Here is a 22127-nt window from a genome sequence, read left to right as displayed (position 1 = left end):
ATCTCTGTCTGTCAAATAAATAAATAAAATCTTAAAAAAAAAAAAGCAGCTGCAACGAGCATCTTGTATATCCAAAAGAAAACAAAAGAATGAGCGATGTGGAGAACAAAATATGCAAGAGGAGTGCAATATACACGTTGAAGAAACATTAATAGCAAAGTCTTAGAGAGGAACAGAGTGGGGTTTGTTCATCCAGACAAGGGAAGCACCACGATGGGTGGCCATGGCCTGTGCCCGATGCCTTCCGTCCAGCCAGGGACACATCAGGAGGCATTATCACCGAGGGGGACTGCAGCAAGATGGCGGCGAGGTTGCATCGGTCCAGGGGCAGGAGGGCCTACCCAAAGTCGGCCTGGCCAAGAACAGCTGAGGCCGGCTGCCCGTACTGGCTAGGGTCCTGGCATGGGGCACAGAGCCCTGCCCAGCTGGACTGGCGGCCTCTGCCCCCCAAGGTTCCCTGGGGCCTAGCCTGTGTGACCCGGGACGAAGAAGGGCCCCATGGGAGGGAGCGCCCAGGCTCACCGAGTTGCAGGCATTGGCTCTCTCCACCTTTGAGAGGCTTCTCACGTCAGTGTTGAATACATTCATCTTCTCCACCAGGGTGGTGAGCGCCGTCTCGGTGGCCTCCCCCACCTTCTCGTAAACACCTTTGGTCTGAGAGGACAGAGGAGGAAGAGGAAGTAAGTGCCGGGCACTGCCAGCCCCTTGCTCTCACCTTTCTCCTAGAACGGGGAAGGGGGCGGGCCACTCCCTCCCCTTCCCACCCAGGAGAGGCCTCCGTACAGAGCGTCCCCTGCCCACGGGGCCTGGCGAGGAGGCCCCGCCTCGGCCTGTTGGAAGGGGACTGTGTCAGGAAAGGAGAGGTTACCTCATTGAAGTCCAAGGCGGAGTCATTGCAGAGGGCACAGATGGTGGCCAGTTCCACCAGCCCATCATACTGCCCTGCGCGGACGGGCTTATCATTCTTCAGGCTGGCAGCGGGGTGGGGAGGGAGGAAGGAAAAGAGACAGGTAGAGCAGAATAGGGCCGAGATGCAGAGAGAACACGGGGGACAGTCGGGGACACGGCCACCGAGGTGGAGCCCCATCGGGCGGGAGAGAGAACAAGGTCAGGGAAGGAAGAGAGAGAGAGATAAAACTAGAGGGAGGCCCCCGGGAGAGGGGTGTTGGGGGGAGGTGTCTGCGGGGGGCACGGGGAGACAAGGAAAGGACTTCAGGGAACTTACACCTCTCCTTCCGGAGCGTAAGTGGAGCCAGTGATGGAGAACTCGTTCAGGACGCAGACGTTTCCGTCCACCTTGTCGATGATAAACATCTGCAGGGAGAGGGGCCGTGGGCACAGATGTCCAGCTCTCAGCATCCCCAAAGGCACTTGGCACCGAGGGGAGGCAGGGGCCGCATCTCTCTCCCAGCTGCCCTCAGAGACGAGGACAGCCTCCTGCCACTCCCTGGCCGCCATCCTCCATGTTCGGTGCTTACGGCCCCCGAATGAAAGTCCCTAGATTTTGCAGGCCCCTTGGATGAGTCAGTGAAAGGGGCATGCGTGGCGAGGTGCAGGAGAGCCGTGGCCCAGCTGTCACTTCAGCCGCTCACGGCCAGATCTTCCCGCTTTGCAGGAAGAGCCAGAAATCCGGGCTATTTTCCTGTGCAATGTCCTGACTTTCGAATGAGGGCCATCAACCCATGTTTAGGGAACAGGGCAGGAGCCTGTGGTCTGGCTTGGAAGCCTGGGCTTTGGAAGGTCCTGGAGAGGAGCCGCCCACCGTGAACTACACCCAGCAGGGGAGGGATGGGGCTTCAGAAGGGCTCCGACAGACAAAGGTTCTGTGGTCAAGTAAGTGCACCAAAACCCTGGCTTAAATGAAGGGGCACCGCCCCCCGGCCTTGACGGGGGTTCAAGTGCAAGCAAGCACAGGGGTCTCCCCAGGGAGCACACGGTACAGCCCTTCTCACCCTCTCTGACCGCCAGCCCTGAGTCTCGGAACGGCAATTGATGCTGGACGTGCTGTTTCACTGAACTTGGTTTACGGCAGGGGTTCTTTGCCTGGGGGGTCCCTGAATGACCCCCGCCCCAGATCCTATCCCCCTGCCAAGATGGAAACATGGGGGGGGGGGGATGGCAGGTCTTATTTTCTCTCTGACATTGAGCATTTCCTCTCAGTCACGAACGCGGGCAGCAGACCACATCGATACTAGCGACGCCTATGCCTGCCCCAACAGGCCCACAGCTCCTTCCTGCATCAGATCGCCCTCAGAGCCCTCGAAATAGCCAGCGGGCTCCTGAATGCTTGGGCACCCGCCGCTGGGCCTGCTGCGGAATGCATTCAACCTGAAGCAGAAGTGCGCACGCATCGCCAACGTGTCTTGAAGATATTTGGATGACCGTAATTCAGTCGTAGGTTTCCTCCGTAGCCCAGTGTAGTTTTTAAACAAGAGCCCTGCCCTGTGTGCTTTATTTTTTTACATTTAAACTATCATCCTGAGACGAGGTCCACACTTGCCAAAGGGATTAAGCGTGCCGGGTTTAGGAAATGCTATTCAAATGGGGCCCTCCAGGCCGGCCACGGAGGACGAGTCCCGGGGGGCAGGGGGAGCCAGAGGGGCCCTCGCTCGTCCTTTTCATGGCTGGAAGGGTGGCGACCTATACTGGCCCTCCGCGCATTTCTTTCCCCGGCCGGGGGAGAAGCTGCCAGGGATGAAGGCCTGACCCCATCTGTGGAGGGTTTATGTCACCCCAAAGGCCGTCTTGGGAGTGGGAGACCCCATCCTTCCCTGACCTTGCACACAGACATCTGGTTGGTGGTGAGGGTGCCCGTCTTGTCGGAACAGATGACGGAGGTGCAGCCCAGAGTCTCTACGGAGGGCAGGCTCCTCACAATGGCATTCTTCTTTGCCATCCGCCGGGTGCCCAAGGCCAGGCAGGTGGTGATGACCGCAGGAAGGCCTGTGGGGAGGCAGCGGAGGACGTGAGGCCTGGAGCCAGCGAATGTTACCCTACTGGGAAAGGGGCCCTCTGCAGATTCGGCCAGCCCACGGGAGGAGAAAGAGAGCCTGCCACACCTTCTGGGATCGCAGCCACAGCCAGGGCCACGGCGATCTTAAAGTAGTAGATAGCCCCCCGGAACCAGGAGCCCCCGTGGACAGGATCGTTGAAATGGCCAATGTTGATGAGCCAGACAGCCACACAGATGAGGGAGATGACCTTGGAGAGCTGCTCCCCAAACTCATCCAGCTTCTGCTGCAGGGGGGTCTTGTCCTGCTCCGTGGCGGCCATTTGGTCACGGATCTTCCCAATCTCGGTGCTCACACCCGTGGCGGCCACGATGCCTACGGCCTTGCCAGCGGCAATGTTGGTACCCTGGGAGGGCGGCCGAGAGGCGGGCAGTGAGGCGAGGGGCGGCCCTTCCACTGCACCCCCCAGCGGCGGTCCTCATCTCGCCATGCACAGCCACGTCTCTCCCCCCCAGAGGCCTCTGGGTCGGGCGCGTGCCAGCTGGCCCGGCCTGGCTCACCGAGAAAAGCATGTTCTTCTTATCCTGGTTGACAGCTCGGGGGTCAGGAACAGGGTCTGTGTGCTTGATGACAGATACAGACTCGCCTGCCGAGAAGGAGCCACGAGGTTTTCGGATGACGCCACAGCCTCTCTCCTCCCATGCTTTCTGCCCCTAACTCTGGCCCTGCTTGGTCGGACAGGGCCTAGGAAGGACCTAGCAACCGTTCTGGAGGAAGCTGGACTCTGGCCAAAGCCACTGGAGGCAGGAGGGAAATCCAATGCACTTGGAGTAAGAAGACCTTGACCTGAGCCCCAGCTCGACCCCTTATAAGCTGCATAATTTGGGATCACTTAACCTCTGTTCTCTGTAAAATGGAGACGATAATACATAGACTTCAGAACCAGGTCTTGGCAAAAGCGAAAGAAGCTTTTTCATGGCAAGGGGCATAGTCAACGACAGAGCACCTTCCAGGGAAGGAGATGCCTTCCTGTCGCCACTGGGCAGGGGGGCAGGGGACCACCCCGGCCTTGCCTCCTTGAACCACAGGGAAGGCTCGCTGGCTCTTCACCTTCTCGCTCGCAGTGAAGAACCTGAAGCAGCTATGGTTTTAAGTGCATCCAGACCCTCTAGCTTGTTCTAGAATCTATGGGTCCTCACTCAGGGCAGGAGGGGGGTGCTGTGGTTTTGAGGCAACAAGACAGCTCTCTGGGTGTCTGAATGTCCACGTGGAAAGACGGGGTCGATGACCATCTGGAGAACAGGCACAAATGTCCTGCTCCCTCCCATGACCCCTTGTGTTTCGGGCTTATGATGGGGAACCACGTGGGGCTGTGCGGACGTCACGGGCGCCAGGGAGCCAGGAGGGGGCCGGCTGTTCTCTTCATCCCCCTGGAGCTGCATCCCTGGGTGTCCCCTGAGCTCCCCACCTCCTCCCCGCGCCCCATGAAGCATCCTCCCCCTCCCCGGCCCACCGGACCTGTCAGGATGGACTGGTCAACCCGGAGCGTAGTGGATTTGATGGCCAGGATGCGGATATCCGCGGGGACTTTGTCCCCCACTGTGGAGAGAGGGGGCGAGAGTGAAGTCAGTCGAGAGAGGAGTTTTCTTCCTTCCCAAGGAAAGCCCGATCTCTGTCTGACTACCTCACCTGGTTCCTCAGGGCACCGGGGCCGGGTGCCCTCCCCAGGCTTGAGTCAGGCCCTTGGCGTAGGCCGCCAGAGCCCCAGCACGCATCCCCCATGAACACTCATTCCAACTACCCCTGTTGCTTTTCTCTCCTCCCTCGGCTGCGAGCCTGTGAGAGGGCCCAGTGCACGGCACATAGCACATGCTCAATAAACAGTGACGCTGAGCCGCTGCAGGGGAGATTAGGAACCATGCAGGTGTGTCATGAGACAGCAAAGTAGAGACGGAAACAAGAGGGAGAAAGGTGGGGGGAGAGGAAAAAAGTCAAAGAGACCGGGGGAACTGGGGAGACGCACCTCGGAGGGGAGAGGAGGCCGCGGAGCCACGGCGGGGACAGGGGGAGGGGAACAGGAAGAAACAGGAGAAAATACGAGAATGGAGAAAAATCTGTGCAGAGCAGGACAAGAGGTAGAGCCCGAGGGAAGGATCAGAGGGCAGGAGGAGAGGGAGAGGGAGAAGCGGCAGGGGCCGCGGGGGAGCGGTCCCGCAGGGCCCGGCAGAGACCGCCCAGCAGAAGCGCGCCAGGCCCTGGGTTGCGCACCCGAGGGAAGGCATGAAGCCACGGTGGGTGAGGTGAGTGAGCTGGGGCGACTGGCGGGAGAGAAGGAACGGCGGAGCAGGCCACGGGAGATGCCCAGGAGGCGTCAGCCCAGGAAACCACCTTGCAGGTAGGCTGACAAGGCTGATGACGTCCGCCTCCCCCGCCAGACTTCAGGGCCTCTGTAGAGGCTAACGGCCTCTGAGGGCCTCTGCTCATCTCTCCCGGTCCCGTGGATGGTCCTGGGGCTGGGGTTCATTGGGCCGCTTTCCTTTCCCTGTTTCTAAGGTTCCTCCTCCTGTGCCAGAGGAAGCGGACGGAGGAGGGAGGAGGTCGGAGACAGAGTTGGGCGGGACACCCTGTCACCCAAGCCCCAGCGATATTTATAGATATTCATGGCGTTGACTCTGAACTGTCACTGTGGCCGGACGGGCCTGCGATGGTGCCCTGGGGTCTTCAGCCCCCCCTCCCTCCTCCTCCCCGGGCCTCCCGTGGTGGCAACTAGGGCGTCTAGTGGAGGCAAGCGGGCCTAGATACGTTCCCCTCTGCCAGGGGCCTGGAGATGAGGGAAGGCCTGCGCAGGGCAAATAGGAAAACCGCTGAAGGGGGCAGAATCCCAGTAATCTTAGCCACCCAGCCCCCACCCCTCCCCGGGCAGGCATTAAGTGTCCCTCAGCAGAGAGGCGGGGCCCCTCCTGAGCTCCCCTCCTCCTAGGTCCCGTGCTCCCTGCTAGGGCCCGAGTTTCCCTTACATGGTTGGGGGCTTGAGCCTTCGGCCCCCCTCCTCCCTTCTACCCTCACTCCTTCCCCTTCAAGAGGCCTCAAGGGCACCAAGAGGTCAAGATTTAAAGCTGACCAAGCTTGGGGGTGGGTGGAAGGAGAGAAGCCAGGCCTCGGGAGGGGGGTGGAGACGGTGCCGTTGGCAGGGACTAGGCTCCACCTGTTGCTTGCAAGTGCTGGTGAGAGGAGGGGGAGCAGGGGGTCCGCCTGGAGTGTCAGGGACAGGACTGGCTGTTCCTGCTGAGACTGTGACAGGGAGGGCTTCTCTGGCCACGGTGCCCTGGGGTGACCTCCTGAGGAGTCGGAGAAGGAAAAGCAAAGGCTCCGCCATCCCAGCTCCCTCCCGGACAGCAGAATCAGGGGCCCCCACCCTCCGCGTACACATCCTCTTGGCCTCGAGGTCAAGGCCTCCCTACCTGGACCACTCACTCCCATCACTCACCAGCCACCTCCACGATGTCCCCGGGGACAATGTCCCGAGCCTTGATCCTTTGTACTGACTTGCGGTCAGCCCGGTAGACTTTCCCCATCTCGGGTTCATATTCCTTCAGGGCCTCGATGGCGTTCTCTGCGTTACGCTCCTGGGAGGACAGAGTGCAGGAGAGGGGGCTCAGCAAAGGGAGGAAGGGTGTGGAATGGGAGGGGACCGGCCAGGGAGGATCAGGACGGCAGGGGCCAGAGTCCTGGGGGACACAGGGACATGACAGAGGCAAGGGCCGGTCACACAGTCCTGGCTCCGGGCATCAGGGAGGAGACAAACCCCGCGGGACGGTAGGTGTGTGTGCGGAGGAAACTGTCATTTATGGCCCAAGACAGGCAAGGCAGTTCAGGGGAGACACAAAAAGAGAATCAAAGAAAATCAGAAATCAAGGGACAGGAAAAGTAGAGCGTGATAAAGGACGAGAAGGAAAATCAAGCGGGCGTTGATTGACCTGCTACTATATGCCAGGCATACAGGGCTGCTAACTCCACAAACATCACCTTTTTCCCTCTCAGCACAGCCCAGGGGCAGGATGATTAGCCCCATTCTGTGAGGGCGGACACTGAGGCTGAGAGGGGGAAGGACCCTTCCTGGATTGCAGAGCCAGCGAGGGACAGCGGCGACACCAGTGTCCTGTCTCTTTCCCGCACTCCGTCCCCTTTCCAAACTGGGCATTGGGAACAGAGAACACTTCCCAAAGGAAGTGACGGAGGAGGAGGAGACTGGGAGGGAGGCTGGCTTCACGTTTAGGGTCAGGATGGGAAGGAGTGAGGCGGGGTCACGGCGCACCTGCCAAACGCCCACGATGGCATTAGCAATGAGGATCAGGAGGATGACAAAGGGTTCCACAAAGGCGGTGATGGTCTCTTCGCCTTCCTCGAACCAGGCCAGCACCTGTGGCGAGGGGAAGGGCGGCTAACCGGGACGAAGCCCCTCCAACACATAAAGACGGGCCCTGAGGACAGGAACACGCGCAGGAGCAGACCGGGCTGGGCATCGCGGGGATACCGCAGCGCCTCCTTGGTCTGAGGTCCTACAGGCTCCAAAGCGCAGACCCACGCGAGCGCTGCCGCTGCTGTTGTGCAGCAGGAACCAGAGGGTGGAGACGGGCCCAGCTCGAGGGTTAACTGGGAATGCTTTTGGGTTTCCCTGGCCAGGCTGTTGGCCTGTAAGCAAAGCTCGCGGGACACACAGACCAAGGACCCCCGACAGCCACATCCATCCCTTGGGAGCCAGAACGCCTTAGGGAAAACCCTGTGGTCCTTGCCGACACGGTGGGGGGAGGAGGCCGACAGCCCTGCCCAGCAGCCCAAGGCGGGCAAGCTCCAATTTCAGGAGGGAGCAGGAGGGGGGATAGAGTTACGGGCCTCGAGTACACACCCCACCCCAGCTGTCGCCCCTGCCAGGGAGCGGCCACAGGCAAATGTCAAGGAGCAAACCTGAGAAGGGAGAAGGGAGGCCCTGCCAGCGAGAACTCGGGCACCCACAGGGCCTCCGTGAAGGAGACCACGACAGGGGGCGTTCCTTGCCCCCAGTCTTGTCTTCCGGCGGGGCCACGACGCTAAGGTGGACGCTCCAGGCGGCAAGCGGGCTGCTGGGTGGCGGGTGCCGCGGTGGGGCGGGGTGGGGAGGGCGCCAGGGCCGGAGAGGCTGGCCCTGCGGCTGCCCCTGCGGCTGCGCGCGGCCCGGGGGAGGGCGGGCAGGCCCAGGCCGGGCGGGTGAGGAGGGGGCCCCGGGCGCTGCAGGCCTGGTGGGCGGCGGGCAGCGCAGCCCGGGGCCAGGCGAGGGGCCTGGGGGCGCTCCGGGCGCACGCGGAGCCACCCTCGCACCCGCCGCTCCTTCCCGCCTCTGGGAGGGGCGTGTTTGCCGCGGCCAATCAGCGCCAGGAGGGCGGGGCGGGGGCTCCGGGACGCTCGGGGATTGGCTGCGCGCCCCGGGGCATGCCGGGAGCGGTGGTGGCCCGGAGCTCAGCGGAGTCGGAGCCTGAGCCGAGCTGGGGGGACCGGCGCTCGGGGGGTAACCCGAGCCCTCGAAGCCCTTGAAGCTGCGGGGGTGGCTTAGCTTCAGTGTTTTGGCCGAGAACACCCTTAAAGCTTAAAATAAAACCCGCCTGTGGGGTGTGGAGGAGGACCAAGGCGTATGCGCATGGGCGCCCCCTCCCCCACGCCCCCAGTTCTGGTCTGGGGAAGAGGATGCTGAGGGCTTGGACCACTGGAGCCGAGGAGCCCCCGCGCCCCTGGTGCTTCGGACCCCGACCCACACCCCGGCCAGCCCCCCGACGCCTGCCCGTACTCACGAAGGAGATGCAGGCGGCCAGAAGCAGGATCCGCACCAGGAGGTCTTCAAACTGCTCTACCACCAGCTCCCACAGGGACTTCCCTGCGGGGAGAGGCAGAGGAGGGCGGGCCCCCCGGGTTAAGGCCTGGTGGATGAATGGCGGGACTCGGAGGGCAGGCGGGGATCCAGGGGCTGAGCGTGGCCTTCCAGGCCGAGCAGGAAGGTTCTGCTCGCTACTGAGAGGGGACTGAGGGAACTCACCGGGGAGGCGTCCAGACCCCGGCCCCTCAAAGTGGTGGAGGGCACTTAGTTGCTCAAGGGCTGGAGGCCTCCTGGAGCAAGTGCGTGGAAACCGCTGTCCCTAGCCAGATTCTAACCTCTGGGAGGGTATCTGCCCCGGGAGTCAGTAGGGAGAAGGTGGGGAGAAGGGAGTGGGGCACGGTGGTGGGGTGGGGGACGGTCATTAACAGAGCTCAGGGATTCCAGTGACTTACCTTCTTCAGCAGGGAGCTCTGTCCGGGGGAAAAAAGAAGAAAAGGACATATTCATTTGGGGTTCAGTGTCATGTCCCCCACATGCAGGATTCTGGCTAAGGTAAGAGAACCGGGCCACCAAAAGGGCATCTGAGGTTCACCAAGGTCATCCCATAAATCCTCCCAAAACTCTAGTCTCAGGGACCCTGTCTTGTTAGTCTCCCCTTACCCCCTGAAGGCCCTGGACCATGGCCCAGCTCTTCCCTAAGGTACTCCGGAGGGAGAGACTCCAGTGTGTGTAAGTGTGCGAGTGTGTGTCTGTGTCTGTGTTGTGGCGGGGGGACAGGAGGGCGTTACCAGCCTCTCCTCCAAGGGACACTTACCATTGGGGCCGTATTTCTCCAGATGCCGCTTCACTTGGTCCGGGCTAAGGCCTGTAGTCTCGCTCACCCCAAAATAGGCCAAACATTCTTCTGTGGTCTTGGAGTGTGCAGCCTCCATTGTGCTCCCTTCCTGGGGGCCAGGGGGCGGTGTGCTCCTTCTGGGGGGGTTCTCACGCTTCGGGGGCCTTCCTCAGTGTCCACCTGCCTGTTTGTCTGGGCTTTTTGCTTTTTCTCTCCTGCCCCCCCCCCACGTTTCTCTTCCTCCCACGAAGCTCTGACCCCCGTCCCACTGGCAGCAGCCGGCCACCCCCCCAGCCCCCAGCTGGTCCTTATGAGGGAGTCTGGGGGGCCGGGCTCTCCCCCCGCCCGGATCAGGGATTGGCTGGCTAAGACTCTGGCAGGAGGGGTCAGAAGAAAGATATTTCTGCTGACAGAGGGGGAACAGTGGGGCTGCAGCCTGAGATGTCACTCATGAGGGAAGCTAAGGTGGCCCCAGCCCCAGGGAAGGGGGGGGCGGGGAGAGACTTCACTGTCTGTGTTTTGCTGACCCCACCCTCAGTTGCCTGGACTTCCTCAGTTGTACCGAATTTCCTGTTCCAAAGTCCAACCTGCAGTTCTTCCCTCCTACTCCGGGGCCTCCACCTCGCTCCTTCCCGGACTCCCTCCTCTGCCGCCCAACCTCTTTCTGCTGCCGAGGTCTCCTTCCTCACCCAGTTTGCTGAAGGGGCAGCAGATACTCCAGCCTTCCGGGGATGGGAGAGGGGGACAACATCCTTTGGGGGCCACAGGAAATGGCTCTAGAGGAACAAGGGGAAATAGGCAGGGGAGAGGGTCAAGGGGACAGGGCAGAAGGCGGTAACCCTACCCTCGGGAGGGGTTGCTGCAGCCATCAACAAGGGATTTAGTGTCCAAGCCCTGGTGAGCAAAGCCAGGACTGCCTATCTCTCCCCCAAACTCCCCCCCTCTCCATCGCTCTAACTCGGCCTCTGGAAATGTAGCCTTTGGGGGGCCCACCCGTCCCTGGCAGGGAATCCTCTCCCCGAGAAAATAGGGTACCCAGGCAGCCAGGTAATCCACGAGGCTACAGAATGTGCTGATGATGGCGGGGAAGGGGCCAATGTTTCAGGATGGGGGCAGTCACCCCAAGTCATGGAATGAGGGCCCCCCATGCCACAGTGTTAACTCAAGGGGTTCACATGGCAGGTCCTAGAAGGTATGTAGTCCACACTCTGCCCTGGCCCTGAACTCTCCTCCTCCAGGGGAGCGAGGCTCCGAGCGAGGCTGCATGCTCAGGTGCTGGGCATATCCCAGGGAAGAAGCGGTAGGGAAGGAGGCGTGTGGAGGAAAGGGGGCTGGGAAGCTGGAGAGAGCAGAGGAATGGGGAGGGACAGATTGATGGGGACAGGTCTAGGGGAAATAAGTACAGAGCGGAGCTGGGGAGACCGCGACGGGCCGCCAGGGCCAGAGGGAAGTCTGAGGAGCAGTGGGGAAAAGGGACAGCGGGGAGCCGGCCTGCAGCAGCCAGGTGGGTGGGGGCCCAGGGCTGGGTGCAAAGCCACGAGTTGTTGCTGAGCGGCTGGCCCTGGTGTCAGCTTCCTTGTCGAGCAGCTGCTCCGAGCCCCCCACCCCCACCCCTGCTCCTAGATGGGGGCGTCTTTGGGTTGCTACCAGGGCAGCTGCTGGAGGAGCAGACAGAGGGTGGCCTGGGCTGTGGGGCAGGGGAGCGAAGGAGCGTAGGGAAAGGAGAGAGTTTCGGTGAGAGTTACTAGTGGCAGGTGGGGGGGGCTCCAGTCCTCCCGGCATCTAGGCCTTCAGCTTCCGAGAGGGACCGTCAGAGGAGTGTGGGCCACTGAACGGCTTCTCCGGGCTGCTTCCCCCACTGGTGCTCAGGTTCCTAAGCAGATGATGGCAGGGGGACAGCGAGAGGAGGAAGGGGAAGCCTCGCTTTTGGCTAGTGGGCAGGCCAGGCCCGCAGGGGGGGGCGGCACTTAAGGATTTAGCCCCCCCATGATTGTTCCCTCCTCTGCCTGGACCTGGGGGGGGGGAGGGGAGCTTCTGGGGTGAGTTGAGGACACGGTGCTCCATCCCTCCTCCTCTGCATGGTTCCCAGGAATCCCTCCCTGGAGCTGGGACCTGAGGAGGGGGCTCAGACAGTGGAGGCCACGTCCACAGACGCCTCCCTGTGGCCCAGCACCCACCTTCTTGGGCCAGAGTCCGACTCCGCATCTGCCAAGCCTTTTGGTGCTCTCTGCCTTCTCCCTGCCTCCACCTGCAGGACTGACCGGGGCACCGAAAGGAGCAGGAATGCCCAAACATGGAGAGGGGGAGAAGACTGGAGGGGTCCAGGCTTCAGGGGAGCTGGGAGCAGGACTGAGGCCGGGGGCAGGCTTTACAGGACGCTGCTGCCAGCGGGGGCCCTTTAAGGTGACCCCTCCCACCTCCCCCAACTTCCCAGTGGGGAAGCTGGGACCTGCAGGACCTGCAGAAGGCTGGCCCCCAGCGAGGCTGAGGGTGTGGACTGGGATGGAGGAAGGCACTGGTTCTCTTGGATCCCTCCCCGGGGGTCTCCAAGCCCACAGCTGGAAGGTGTTCCTCCCCTCCTAGGAGGGCTGAAGCTGGGAACAGAAGCTTGGTTCTGAAGGACAGGGACACAGGGCCTGGCTGGACCTGACGGGTCCCAAACTTCAGCTCAACCATCCTTAAAGAGAGGCTTAGAAGGAAACAGTCTCTTAGGCTTCTCTGGCCAAGACATGCAAATCTTGGGGTGGGGGGTGCTCCTCGGCCCCCTCCCCCCCACCTTCAGAAGGCAAGTCCCTGAAGCTGGCAGGGTTTGGGGGGAAGGGGAGCCTCACAGCACCAGTTGCTGCTAGATTAGGAGGAGATCAGGTCCTGCTTACCCCGGGGCGCCACAGCCTTCACTCACCACCGCCTTTTCCAGAACACAGCACCCAGCTCCCCAAACCATCCCCTCCTTTGCAAGGCCAATTCCATCCCCAGTCTCCTGAGATCATGGTTTGAGGGAGCCCCAGGGATTAGACAACACTGGGAGAGCCAGCCGGCTTCCCGAGCTCGCCCCCAGCCTGGGTGGCCTGTGAGCCCAGCTGTCTCCTGTCCGTCTCCCAACAGGACGCAGGGCCCAGAATAGCAAGGTCATAAGCGTGGCTAGGGCCTCCTGGAGGTGGGGACGGTGGCTGAGGGGCTTGAGGATATAGGCGCCGCGCTGCACTGGGAGGAAGCTGAGAGGCGGCAGTGGGTGGAGGTTAGAAAGGGGGAGGTCAAGGGAGAAGGGCCCCTTTCGAACCCGGCCCCTCCTTGTGGGCACCCAGCACCCGGAGAGCTGGGAAACCCAAGGGTGCCCCCCGTTGGAAGAAGGCGCGGCTGCAGGTCAGTTCAGAGAGCAGAGCCGGGGCTGAAGGGGGGGGGTGCCTCAAGGAGGGGGAGATGTTGCAAACTCATTCCCACGGGGCTGGGGAGGTCCTGTGAGTGCAGGGGGCCAGTGGGGATGGAGCAGATGTGGAGTGTGGAAGGCGGAGCGCGTGAGGCTGGATCTCTGGATTTTCAGGAGAAGCCGGTCAGCTGAACTTCTATGTGAAATCCCAGTGGAAACACTATCCAGGCCAAGCAAATCATGTGTGCAGCGCCAACCCAGATAAAACTTCCCACTTGACAGACGAGGACAACTGAGGCCTAGAGAGACGAACACCTTGCTGAGGCCAAACAGCAAAGCAGAGGCAAAGCCAGGCCCGGAAGCCAGCATCCTCTGTTCTCTACCGTCCAGCTTCCCAGCTTGGCCCCAAGAAGGGGGGCAGCCAGACTGCCCTAGGGCCCCTCTGCAGTCGGGCTCTGTGGCCGCCGCATTCCATCTCTCCCAGTACAGCCGCTGCGCCCCAGCCCTGGCCCCACAGTCTCTCTGCCTGTTTTGTGCCTGAAGTAGGAAGCCTTCACTGAAGAATTCTGAGCAGGAAGGGGCCTCCGACGTGGTCCGTCCTGCTGCTCATGCTCGGTCCCATTAAGAGAACTTGGCCGGAGACCCTGGGAAGCGCTGTTCGTTGGGCTCCGCACTCGCCGCTGCGCCAATAGCACAGCCCGCAGGAGAGCCGGAGCCGAGAGCACAGCCCTGGAGGGCAACCGCGACTTGACCTGACACAGCCTTCCAGCCTCTCCGCTCCCAAGGGGGCAACACTGAGCGGGCTGCCTTCCTGACCCGCCTGTCCCGGCCCCCACGGCAGACACGCCAAGACACGCCACAGCCCAGCCGTCCGATGGAACTGAGATAAACCCTTTTATTTATTTATGCTTCTCCATTTTGTTTAAAACAACAACAACAACCACCTTAAAGTAACTGACAGCCCTTCCCCCTCACCCTGCTTCGGGCTGGGGGTGGTTAGTGGGGAAATGGCCCCCAGGGGTGGGGCTGACCGTAAGAGCCCCTCAGGGAGGTAACGGAGCCCAGATCCCCTGCCCAGGGGATGGGGCACCTGTAGTGTATGGACTGGGGAGTGAACAGGGCTCTCGAACCTCTTCTTGTACCAACGCGGATGCCCTTGGCCGTCAAGGGTCAGGAAGCACGTGGGGAGGGGATTCCTACCGCTGCTCTGCGTCCCCACCGGGCGCGATGTCACCAGCTAAGCGCTGGGGGCCCGAGGGGCGGAGGTCGAGCGGGGCAGGCTCACACGAAGGAGTACTGGTTACGAACGGCTCGGGGATGGGCCCCTTCGTCTCCGCCGACCCCTAGTGGCGACTGCTGGAGCTGCACCGTCGGGGCGGCCCCGGGGTCCCCACCAGAGCCAGCGCCGCCCTCGGCCGCGGTGCCTGGTGCTACGGCCTCTTCCAATTCAACCACGGGGACCAGCTCGACCACGGGGACCAGCTCTTCCTGGACCCCTCCACTGCCCGCTTTCTCTTTCTCTTGCCTCTCTTTGGCTGCTGTGGCTGCTGCTGCCGCCACTTCTGGCGCCCCCGACGCCTCTTCTGCCCCAGGATGTGGGGGATCTGTCCATGGAGGGGGTTCAGGGGGCTGGGGTGGGTCATGGGAGGTGTTCGGTTCTGGAGACAGGAATGGTAAGAAGACAGGCTGTGGAGGGGGCCAGCTCTTGCGACTGGCCTCCCCTGCACTTGTTCCCCGGGAGCCATGTGCTATCTCCCCCACGTCCCGTCTCCTGAGCAACCCCCCGTCCATGGAAGATGGATCATGGGCGGCGGTGAGAGGAGCACACTTACACACAGTCACTCGCTCCGGAGGGCATGAGGGTGGAGGAGGCATCGGGGTAGCATCGGTCTCCCTCGCACACCCCTGCATGGCTCCCGGCCTGCTCCCGGCCTGGGGGGGGGGGGCAACGTGGGGACAGGTGGGACGTTGGGGTGGGGAAAAGGGAGAGATCAGACAGGGACATCAGACGTCAAGGGAGGAGGGGGGCGGGGGATCAAACCAAGCACCCCAAGAAGGACAGGCCCGAGGCAAGACTGCAACCAAGGGCAAAGACGAGGCCGAGGAAGATGAATCCAGGAGACACACGAGTGATGGAACACAGGGTCCGATGGAATGGCGATGCACCAACCCAACTTCCTCCCGGCTCCGGCTCGGAGCCGCTGCCTCCCTACGTGCTCAGTGTCCTGCCTCCCCTTGGAAAGCCCCACCCCCAGGGGCCTCCACTGCCCTGCTCTCCCTTGCGAGGCTTCTCCTCCTCACAGCCCCCCGCCCCGTCTTTCTGGCACACACACCTCCTCACTTCTTGGGTGCACGGGCACCTCCTCCCCTGCAGACCTGCTCTGCTCACCCTGCTGCCGCTGGGAGGACACGACATAGCTGACAAGAACAACGTCACTGGAGCCTCCAGACTCCAGAGGGATGGGGTGCACCCGGAAATGCTCGAGCATATCGAAAATGGACTGGAACCACAAGTGCTGGACCCGGCACTGACCCTCCTCGTTCAGCGACAGGCGCAGGTGCTGAGGGCAGGGCGAGCAAGGTGAAGCAGGAGCCCGCGCCCCTGCCCCTACCAGAAGCCTCCTCCCCGGGACGGCCCCGCGCCCCCCGCCCCACTCGCAAGCTCTGGGCATGGAGCACAGCCTTTCCCTCACTCACCTTGGCCTTGCCCTGGAAGTTGAAGGTGAGCACGTACTCGCCCCTCCTCGTCTCACTCTGCCGCACCAGGAACACCCCGTGGGAGCCAGCACCGCCCGCCAGCACTAGCTGCGCGGCCTTGAGTCGAGAGAGCATCCCGTGGAACCAAGGGTGCCCTGAGAGGGGCTGGTCCCCTTCTCCTCCCTCTGACTCCCCCTGGAACAGGAATGATCCTTCAGGGAGGAGAGAGGGAGGGAAACCGGGGTGTCAGGGAGGCCTCCCCCGTCCTGGGAGAGAAGCAGCCTTGCTTTCCCGCCAGCTGTCACTTCCGCTCCCCTGGGTCCGGTCCCTCAGGATCCTGAGACCAGAGTTTCGGGAAGGCGGGCCCCTGGGCCTGGAGGCAGACGCGGGTGCTCACCTCTGCTACCTGCGGCCGTTTCCGGAGTGTCCAGGGGCGGGTAGGGGGCTGAGAGGGGGTGAACGGTGCCCGCAGGGGGCCCCTCTTCAATGGGGATGCGGGGGGGCAACTCTGGGGGGAGCAGTTCCATGGAGTCAAAGTGGGAGGCGGCAATGGAGGCGGAGCTGGGGGAGATGGACGCTGAGGGCCGGTCCGCAAGGCCCCCGTAGGCCCCTGGAACAAGGGGGGAGGGCAGAGTTGAGAACCGGAGACACTACCCTGCGTGCTGGCAGTCAGCGAGCCGAGGCGCCGGCCCCCTTCCTCGGCCAGGGGCCCGTCGCTCCGACCCACGACCCCGGACAGGCTCCAGGCACTGAGGGGCTGTGGAGTGACGAGGTCACCCCGGGCTCCGAATGGGCCCCTGTTCTTTCTGAATCAGCTGAAGTGACAGCAACTGTTGCAGGGCGTGCGGACGGTCCCTCAAGGACTCGTGTATTAAGAAGCATCCTTTTTCGGCCTACAGGACAAAACCCCCAACGCTCAAAGGCATCAAAGACCCTCCTCCTACTAATTGGCCCAATCCAACCACCCCGAGCACCTCGATTGGTCTGTAGTCCCAGAGCCTCCGCACGGGCCTGATGGTCCGGTCCTGCCCTCCCACAGCTCCAGGGCTCTCCCCACCTCGCTTCCTCCAAGCCCTGTTCTTTTCTCTCGCCTCCCCTGGGTGAAGCCTGTCTGTCCCACCTTCCCCGATGCTCCTCCTCCTCTGAGCTCCCAAGGCGCTTCCTGCTTGTGCTGCTCAGAGGACCCCAGGCACAGGCTCTCCGCTGCGGAGTCCTGCTTTTCAGAGGGAGTGAGAGCTTCTCAACTCAACTAGACCGGGAGCCCTCAGAGAGGGCAAGAAGTGCGTCTTGGGTGGCTCTGGGTTCCTCCGTCCTGCCCCAGAACCTAGCACAGGCTCGGGAATGCACTCGGGCATTCCCAAATGTCTACTGTGTGGCAGGCCTGAGCCCCCAAGAATGGCGTAGCTACACGTGGGGTGCAGAGAGCAAAGGGGGGGTGGGGATCGAGTGGCCCAGTGCTGGTCTTGGTCAGGGGCCGCTGGAAAGCCACTGACCCTCCTTGGTCTTAGCTGCCTGTGGGGCCTGGAAACGAGGGGATGGAGCCCATGGCCGGTGAGGTCCACCCCGGCTCCAAGATCCTTTAGTCCGCGTGTTTACTCGGTGAGTACGGCCAGGGGGCCACGCACCAAGAAACCGAAACTAGAACAGAGGAGCCGGACAAACGGGTACTGGCGTCTGGAAGGTGAGCGGGGCCGGGTGGACGCAGGTCCCTGGCGTGCTGGGTGGGACTGGGCCTGCACATGTTAGGCCGAGAAGTAAAGAGTCAAAAACATCTAATAGTGGGCGCCTGGGGGGCTCAGTGGGTTAAAGCCTCTGCCTTCGGCTCAGGTCATGATCTCGGGGTCCTGGGATCGAGCCCCGCATCGGGCTCTCTGCTCAGCGGGGAGCCTGCTTCCCTTCCTCTCTCTCTGCCTGTCTCTGTGCCTGCTTGTGATCTCTCCCTGTCAAATAAATAAATAAAAATGTTTTTAAAAAAGACAAAAAAATTTAAAAAATTAAAAAAAAAAATAACCCAAACATCTAATAGCATCAACATACGTACAGAGACGCAGAGTAAAAGCAAAACAAAGATGTGAACGAAGTGTTCCAGAAGCCTGGGGAAGAGCCGTTCTCTCCCGCCAGCATGGAGGTCTGCTCGGGGCTTGCGGAAGAGGAGGAGAGGCCAGGCACGGAAGGCCGGGCGGGCATTGGCGTGGGGCTTGCGCCAGGTGGGGACGGGGATGGTTCTGAGCGGCCGACTGTGGCGTGGCACGGCGGGAAGGGGTGGGCAGCTGAAGGGCAGGAATGGGGGCGCGGTCGCAGTCGGGAGAGAGGGCCTGAGCCTGGCGGGGGGGCTCTGAGGTCCACAGCCCTGCAGAGTTCCATCCTTACCCTGTGACAGGCGGTCATTGCTCTCGCTGGCTCCCAGCAGCAGATCCTGGCTGGGCAGACTCTCTGAGTGATTCAGGCAGGGCAGCTCCAGGCTGTCCGTGTTCTCCCTTGTAAGGAATGAGGTCCCAGGGGCCAGGGGGAGGGTCATGGGGCGGGGACTGGTGGCAGGGCAGGGTCTGTAGAGGGGGGGGGGGAGCGGTGAGGAAACTCAGCAGGTGAACAGCCCAGGGCTGCTCCCCAGCTCCTCCTGGTCCCCTCGGTGACAGCAGGCAGGTTCCTCACCCCGGACTCAGGCATTCCTGGATGTCAGACACCCAGGCCTTCACGTGTAAAGCATCGGCTGTCTCCAGGACGTATTCTGAGGGGCCTTCCACCTACGAGGCCAAGAGCAAGCCCGCAGGCCACGTCCAGGTCCAGAGGCCGGAAGCCACCCCTGATGAGAACAAGAAGATCCTCCCCCTCTTCCCTCCTCCCAGGGAAGCTACAGCCCCAGGGACACACTCTCAAGGCAGGGGACCCACAGGCACCTCCTCCTGTGAGGTCCCTGGCTTCCACGCACTCCAGGAGCTCCCTCCCCAGCGCGAGCGCTCCCGGGGGGCAGAGCCCAGAGCCCCTACCTTAACCACAAACGTGTTCTCCCGGTCAGGCATCTCCAGGGCCGTGGTTGTCCGCACGTCCGTGATGGTAGAGCAGGGGATGCTGAGCCGAGGCCGAGACGCCTGGGTGGGCCACGAGAACAAGATCCAAAGGCTGGTGAGCAGGGGGGCCTGTCCATTCCCTCCGGAGACGCCGCGCCTTCCCTTCTGTGCCCGAGGGAGTCGGACCAAGGGTCTCAAGGCTACTCTGTCAATCCCCCCCGAGTCAGGAGCTAGCTCCACACACCCAGGTGAGCGCGGACGCAGAACTAAACCCATCCCCACCAGAGCCAGCCAAGCTAAGCCCGGGGGCTGTTCCACGCGGGTGGCTCGGTCGCCCGCTCCCAGTCCCCCACCCTCCGGGGGGCTCACCTTGGGCGGCACAAAGAACTCCAGGCGACTTCCTCCTCCTCCTTCTCCTTCACTGCGGAGCAGCAAGCGACACTTCTGCCACTGAGGCTGCCCTCCTCCCCCTGAGGTCGGCCCAGCTGCCCCTCCTCCCCGGCCTACTCCAGCTGGGTCGGGGGCTGCCTCTTCAGCCCCCATGAAATTCAGCAGCTCTTCCCTCTGCACGGTCCCTGCTCCGTCTTTCAAGGCCCCCCCGCCCCGACTGAGTCTCAGCCGCTCGAACCGGTGAGTCCATCGGTCCCCAGGGGATGTTCCGTCACTAACCAGTCCCCTGCCAACGGTCCCGGCCCCCCCAGAGGAGTTGGAGTTGCTGTTTCCACCCAGGACCGGGGGGCCCGATGAGGTCTCGAGGGTCCCCGCTGGGGAGGGAGGGTCCACGGCCCCCCGCCACTGCAGGATGCCACGGACTGAGCCGCGGACGGAGCGACCCACTGAGCGGAGGGAGAAGCGTTTCTTGAGCTTCGGCTTCGAGGAGGTCGTCGAAGAGGAAGAGACCGAGGAAGGGAGGGGGCCGGCCAGGTCCTCGGATGATCGAGAAGGGCCCAACACAGCCAGGGGCCCACCCACCCTGCAGCTCTCAAGGGACAGGTCCTGTGGCGGGATGTCCACACCAGGACTCAGGGGCGCCAGGATGGGTGGCGAGAGGGAGCCGGAGGCCCGGGCCACCTCGGCTTCAAAGTGCTGCAGGAAGAGCTCAGCAAACCGGCGGGAGAAGGCGGCCTCGGCCCCCGGCCCCGCATACTGAGGGTGGGAGGCCAGGTAGAGGCGAAAGCGGCGGGCAAAATCCAGGGCGGCGGCCCGGGCGTGCGACTCGCAGAACTCCCGCCAACTAGGAGGAGGGGGAGGGGGCAGCGGGGGAGGAGAGGGGGAGGCCCCATCCTCCGGGGACGGGGATCCATTCATGATGGCCCCCAGGAGGCGGACCGGGGGAGCCTGTGGAGAGGGGCGACCAGAAGACACGGGGCGAGCGGCAGCAGCTGCGGAAGGAAGAGAGGCACATACACCGCGTCACTGCTGAGGTGGGAGCGGGGCGAGCCCCACCCCCAGCCGACTCCCCACTCTGGTCAGGACGCCTTGGAGAGCCACGGGGAACAGCACACCGCACCCCTTCCCTCTCCCAGATCCTCACGCCCCCCCCCCACGCCCCAGTCGGCACCTACCCTGCTGCCTGCCCAACCCCACTGCCCCCGGCTCTGGTTCCAGGAGTGACAGACCGCTGGCCGTGGAGCACCTTCCTCTAAAAAGGAGCCTTTATCGCGCACGCCACCTCCCTTCTCGAAAACAGGTCCTTCAAGCTCTATCACATGCTTCCCATGTGCTGTTCTTACCTTTCCCTGCAACAGGCTTTAATAAGCTTGACAACAGAGGAGGAAGCCGAAGCCCAGAACTGGACTCCGAGCCTACGGTTTTGCCCACTGCATAGCGCTCGTCCCCGGGGCCTGGCTGCCCCGGCCACCGGCACAGCCCCTCCCTGCCCCAGCGCTCGGGGGAGGTAGGCCTGTAGTGCTTACAGACCCTGCCTCACGGGTCCTGAGGTCCAGCTCTGAGGAGGGAGGCTCCTCAGGATGCGTGAGGGATTGAAACCGCACTCGTCCTGAAGGCAGACCCCAGGGCCCAGCACCCCTACACTGTACCGTCACAGTGGACGGAGCCTCGAGATGGCCACCGTCCGATTCTTTGGGGACCCTTCAGCCTGGGGCCCAGAGGCAGGAGCACCAGGCGGGGAAAGGCTATGGGCTGGGTCAGAGCAAGACTCTGTCGGCCACAAAATAAATAAGACATAACAGGGAGCTTTTCCACTTCCTCTTCTTTCACTGGGGAGTGTGCCCTAAAGGCTGGTTAGCCTGATGGTTAAGGCCATGGGCTCTGGAGTCGGACTTGGGATGAAATCCCTGCTCTGCCACCTATTAGCTGGGTGGCCCGGAGCAGACTGGATGTCCTCTCTGAAGTGCAGATTTGTCGCTGTCAAGCGGAGCTAATGATCCCTCACCCCTAGAGTCACTGGGGGAATCAAATGGAACATGTCAGGGCTCGACACAAAGTAAGCACACAATGGACCACCGCCGTTAATACTATCTTTCTGGGTTCCGAGTCTTCCGGGAGAGCAGTGAAAGCAGAGGAGGCTTCCCAAGAGCTTACAACTAGCAAGTGGCAGAGCTGGGCGGGACATTTACCACCCGTGGCTCTTTTGTTAGGGTTCCTCCCCCATGGTATACTGGAAGATGACTGGGACCCGGACTGGGGGGCGGGGGCCGGGGGCGAGGACAGCTCAGGGAAGTCTCCCCCAACCTCAGACCGACGATCAGCGACCCCTGCCCTGCCTCCCTGGCCTAGACCCTACCCATTCAGATGGCTCCCTCCGCAGGGACCGTTCCCCACCAACGAGAAGAAGCCAAGAGATGCAAGAGTCATGGAACACAGGGGACCCGAGCCAAGAGGTGCAGACACAGCAGAGACCGATCTCCAGGCAGAGGCCCACCCAGCCCTCTGCACCACAGGCCGACCCAGCCCCCTTCTGGCCCGCTGACCCTGCGGCTCCCGAGCTGGTGACTCAGTTTCTCTCCTGCCAAGCAGGACCCAGCCCCGTCTTCCCGGTGCACCTGCCTCCGGGCTCAGATCTGAAATCCCCCGAAGGGCGGGTGGTGGAGGGGGCAGGCTCCGCTCCCGGCTCCGACCCCCACCCCCGGGCCCGGTGGTCCGCGCACTCCGACCCGACCCTCCTCCCCGGACGCGCTCGACCCGCCCAGTCCCCGGGGCCGCAAGCGCCTCGGGAGCAGCCGGGGCCGCGGCGCTCTGCGGGGCCGAGCCCCCTCCTGCCTCTGCCGCCCCCCTACGCCCGCCCCCACCCAGACTCCCGGGCGCCGGGGCCGGGTCGCGAGGAGGGAAGAGGTACTCGACGAGGGGGGTTCCGGTTCCGGTCCCACCTGCATCTCGGTCCCCGCGGTCGGCTCCGGCGGCGGCGGCGGCGCCCGCTCCCTGCCCCTCCCCCCGCCCTCCGCGACGGGCGCGCAGGCCGCGT

General features: G+C 62.8%; 2 protein-coding genes and 1 long non-coding RNA gene across 8 annotated transcripts in view; 1 reads left to right on the top strand and 2 right to left on the bottom strand.

Moving 5' to 3' along the window:
* ATP2A1 (ATPase sarcoplasmic/endoplasmic reticulum Ca2+ transporting 1) overlaps window positions 1–9931 on the bottom strand; it is a 14928-nt gene extending 4997 nt beyond the window's left edge. The window contains exons 1-12 of the mRNA XM_013046579.2: window positions 9611–9931; window positions 9249–9266; window positions 8774–8856; window positions 7267–7371; window positions 6439–6577; window positions 4470–4550; window positions 3512–3597; window positions 3060–3357; window positions 2777–2943; window positions 1226–1314; window positions 869–971; window positions 523–654 (exon numbers count right to left, since the gene is read on the bottom strand). Coding sequence (XP_012902033.1) covers window positions 523–654; window positions 869–971; window positions 1226–1314; window positions 2777–2943; window positions 3060–3357; window positions 3512–3597; window positions 4470–4550; window positions 6439–6577; window positions 7267–7371; window positions 8774–8856; window positions 9249–9266; window positions 9611–9728 — 1419 coding nt within the window. The 5' untranslated portion in view covers window positions 9729–9931. The remainder of the gene's footprint in view (window positions 1–522; window positions 655–868; window positions 972–1225; window positions 1315–2776; window positions 2944–3059; window positions 3358–3511; window positions 3598–4469; window positions 4551–6438; window positions 6578–7266; window positions 7372–8773; window positions 8857–9248; window positions 9267–9610) is intronic.
* Window positions 8419–13900, top strand: LOC123389853. The gene is made up of 2 exons (XR_006604503.1): window positions 8419–9348; window positions 13173–13900. It is a non-coding gene; the product is annotated as an uncharacterized LOC123389853 (long non-coding RNA).
* SH2B1 (SH2B adaptor protein 1) lies at window positions 13869–22127 on the bottom strand. Of its 6 annotated transcripts, XM_045072634.1 has the most exons (10): window positions 22033–22098; window positions 20269–20442; window positions 19073–20085; window positions 18683–18784; window positions 18348–18439; window positions 18066–18241; window positions 16093–16305; window positions 15696–15907; window positions 15388–15559; window positions 13869–14656 (listed from the first exon to the last, which is right to left on the bottom strand). In XM_045072634.1, the coding sequence occupies exons 3-10, from the start codon at window positions 20009–20011 to the stop codon at window positions 14280–14282; spliced, it is 2283 nt and encodes a 760-aa protein (XP_044928569.1). In that variant the 5' UTR covers window positions 20012–20085; window positions 20269–20442; window positions 22033–22098; the 3' UTR covers window positions 13869–14279. The 6 variants fall into 6 exon arrangements, with proteins under 6 accessions (XP_044928569.1, XP_004774037.1, XP_004774038.1 ...); XM_004773980.3 differs by having other exon boundaries at window positions 20437–22127; XM_004773981.3 differs by lacking the exon at window positions 20269–20442 and having other exon boundaries at window positions 22033–22119.

The sequence above is a fragment of the Mustela putorius genome, unplaced genomic scaffold, assembly GCF_011764305.1.
Source record: "Mustela putorius furo isolate JIRA1106 unplaced genomic scaffold, ASM1176430v1.1 tig00004039_pilon_pilon_pilon, whole genome shotgun sequence".
NCBI lineage: Eukaryota > Metazoa > Chordata > Mammalia > Carnivora > Mustelidae > Mustela > Mustela putorius.
Note: the sequence above shows the minus strand (reverse complement) of the source record. Positions and strands in the feature narration are given on the sequence as shown.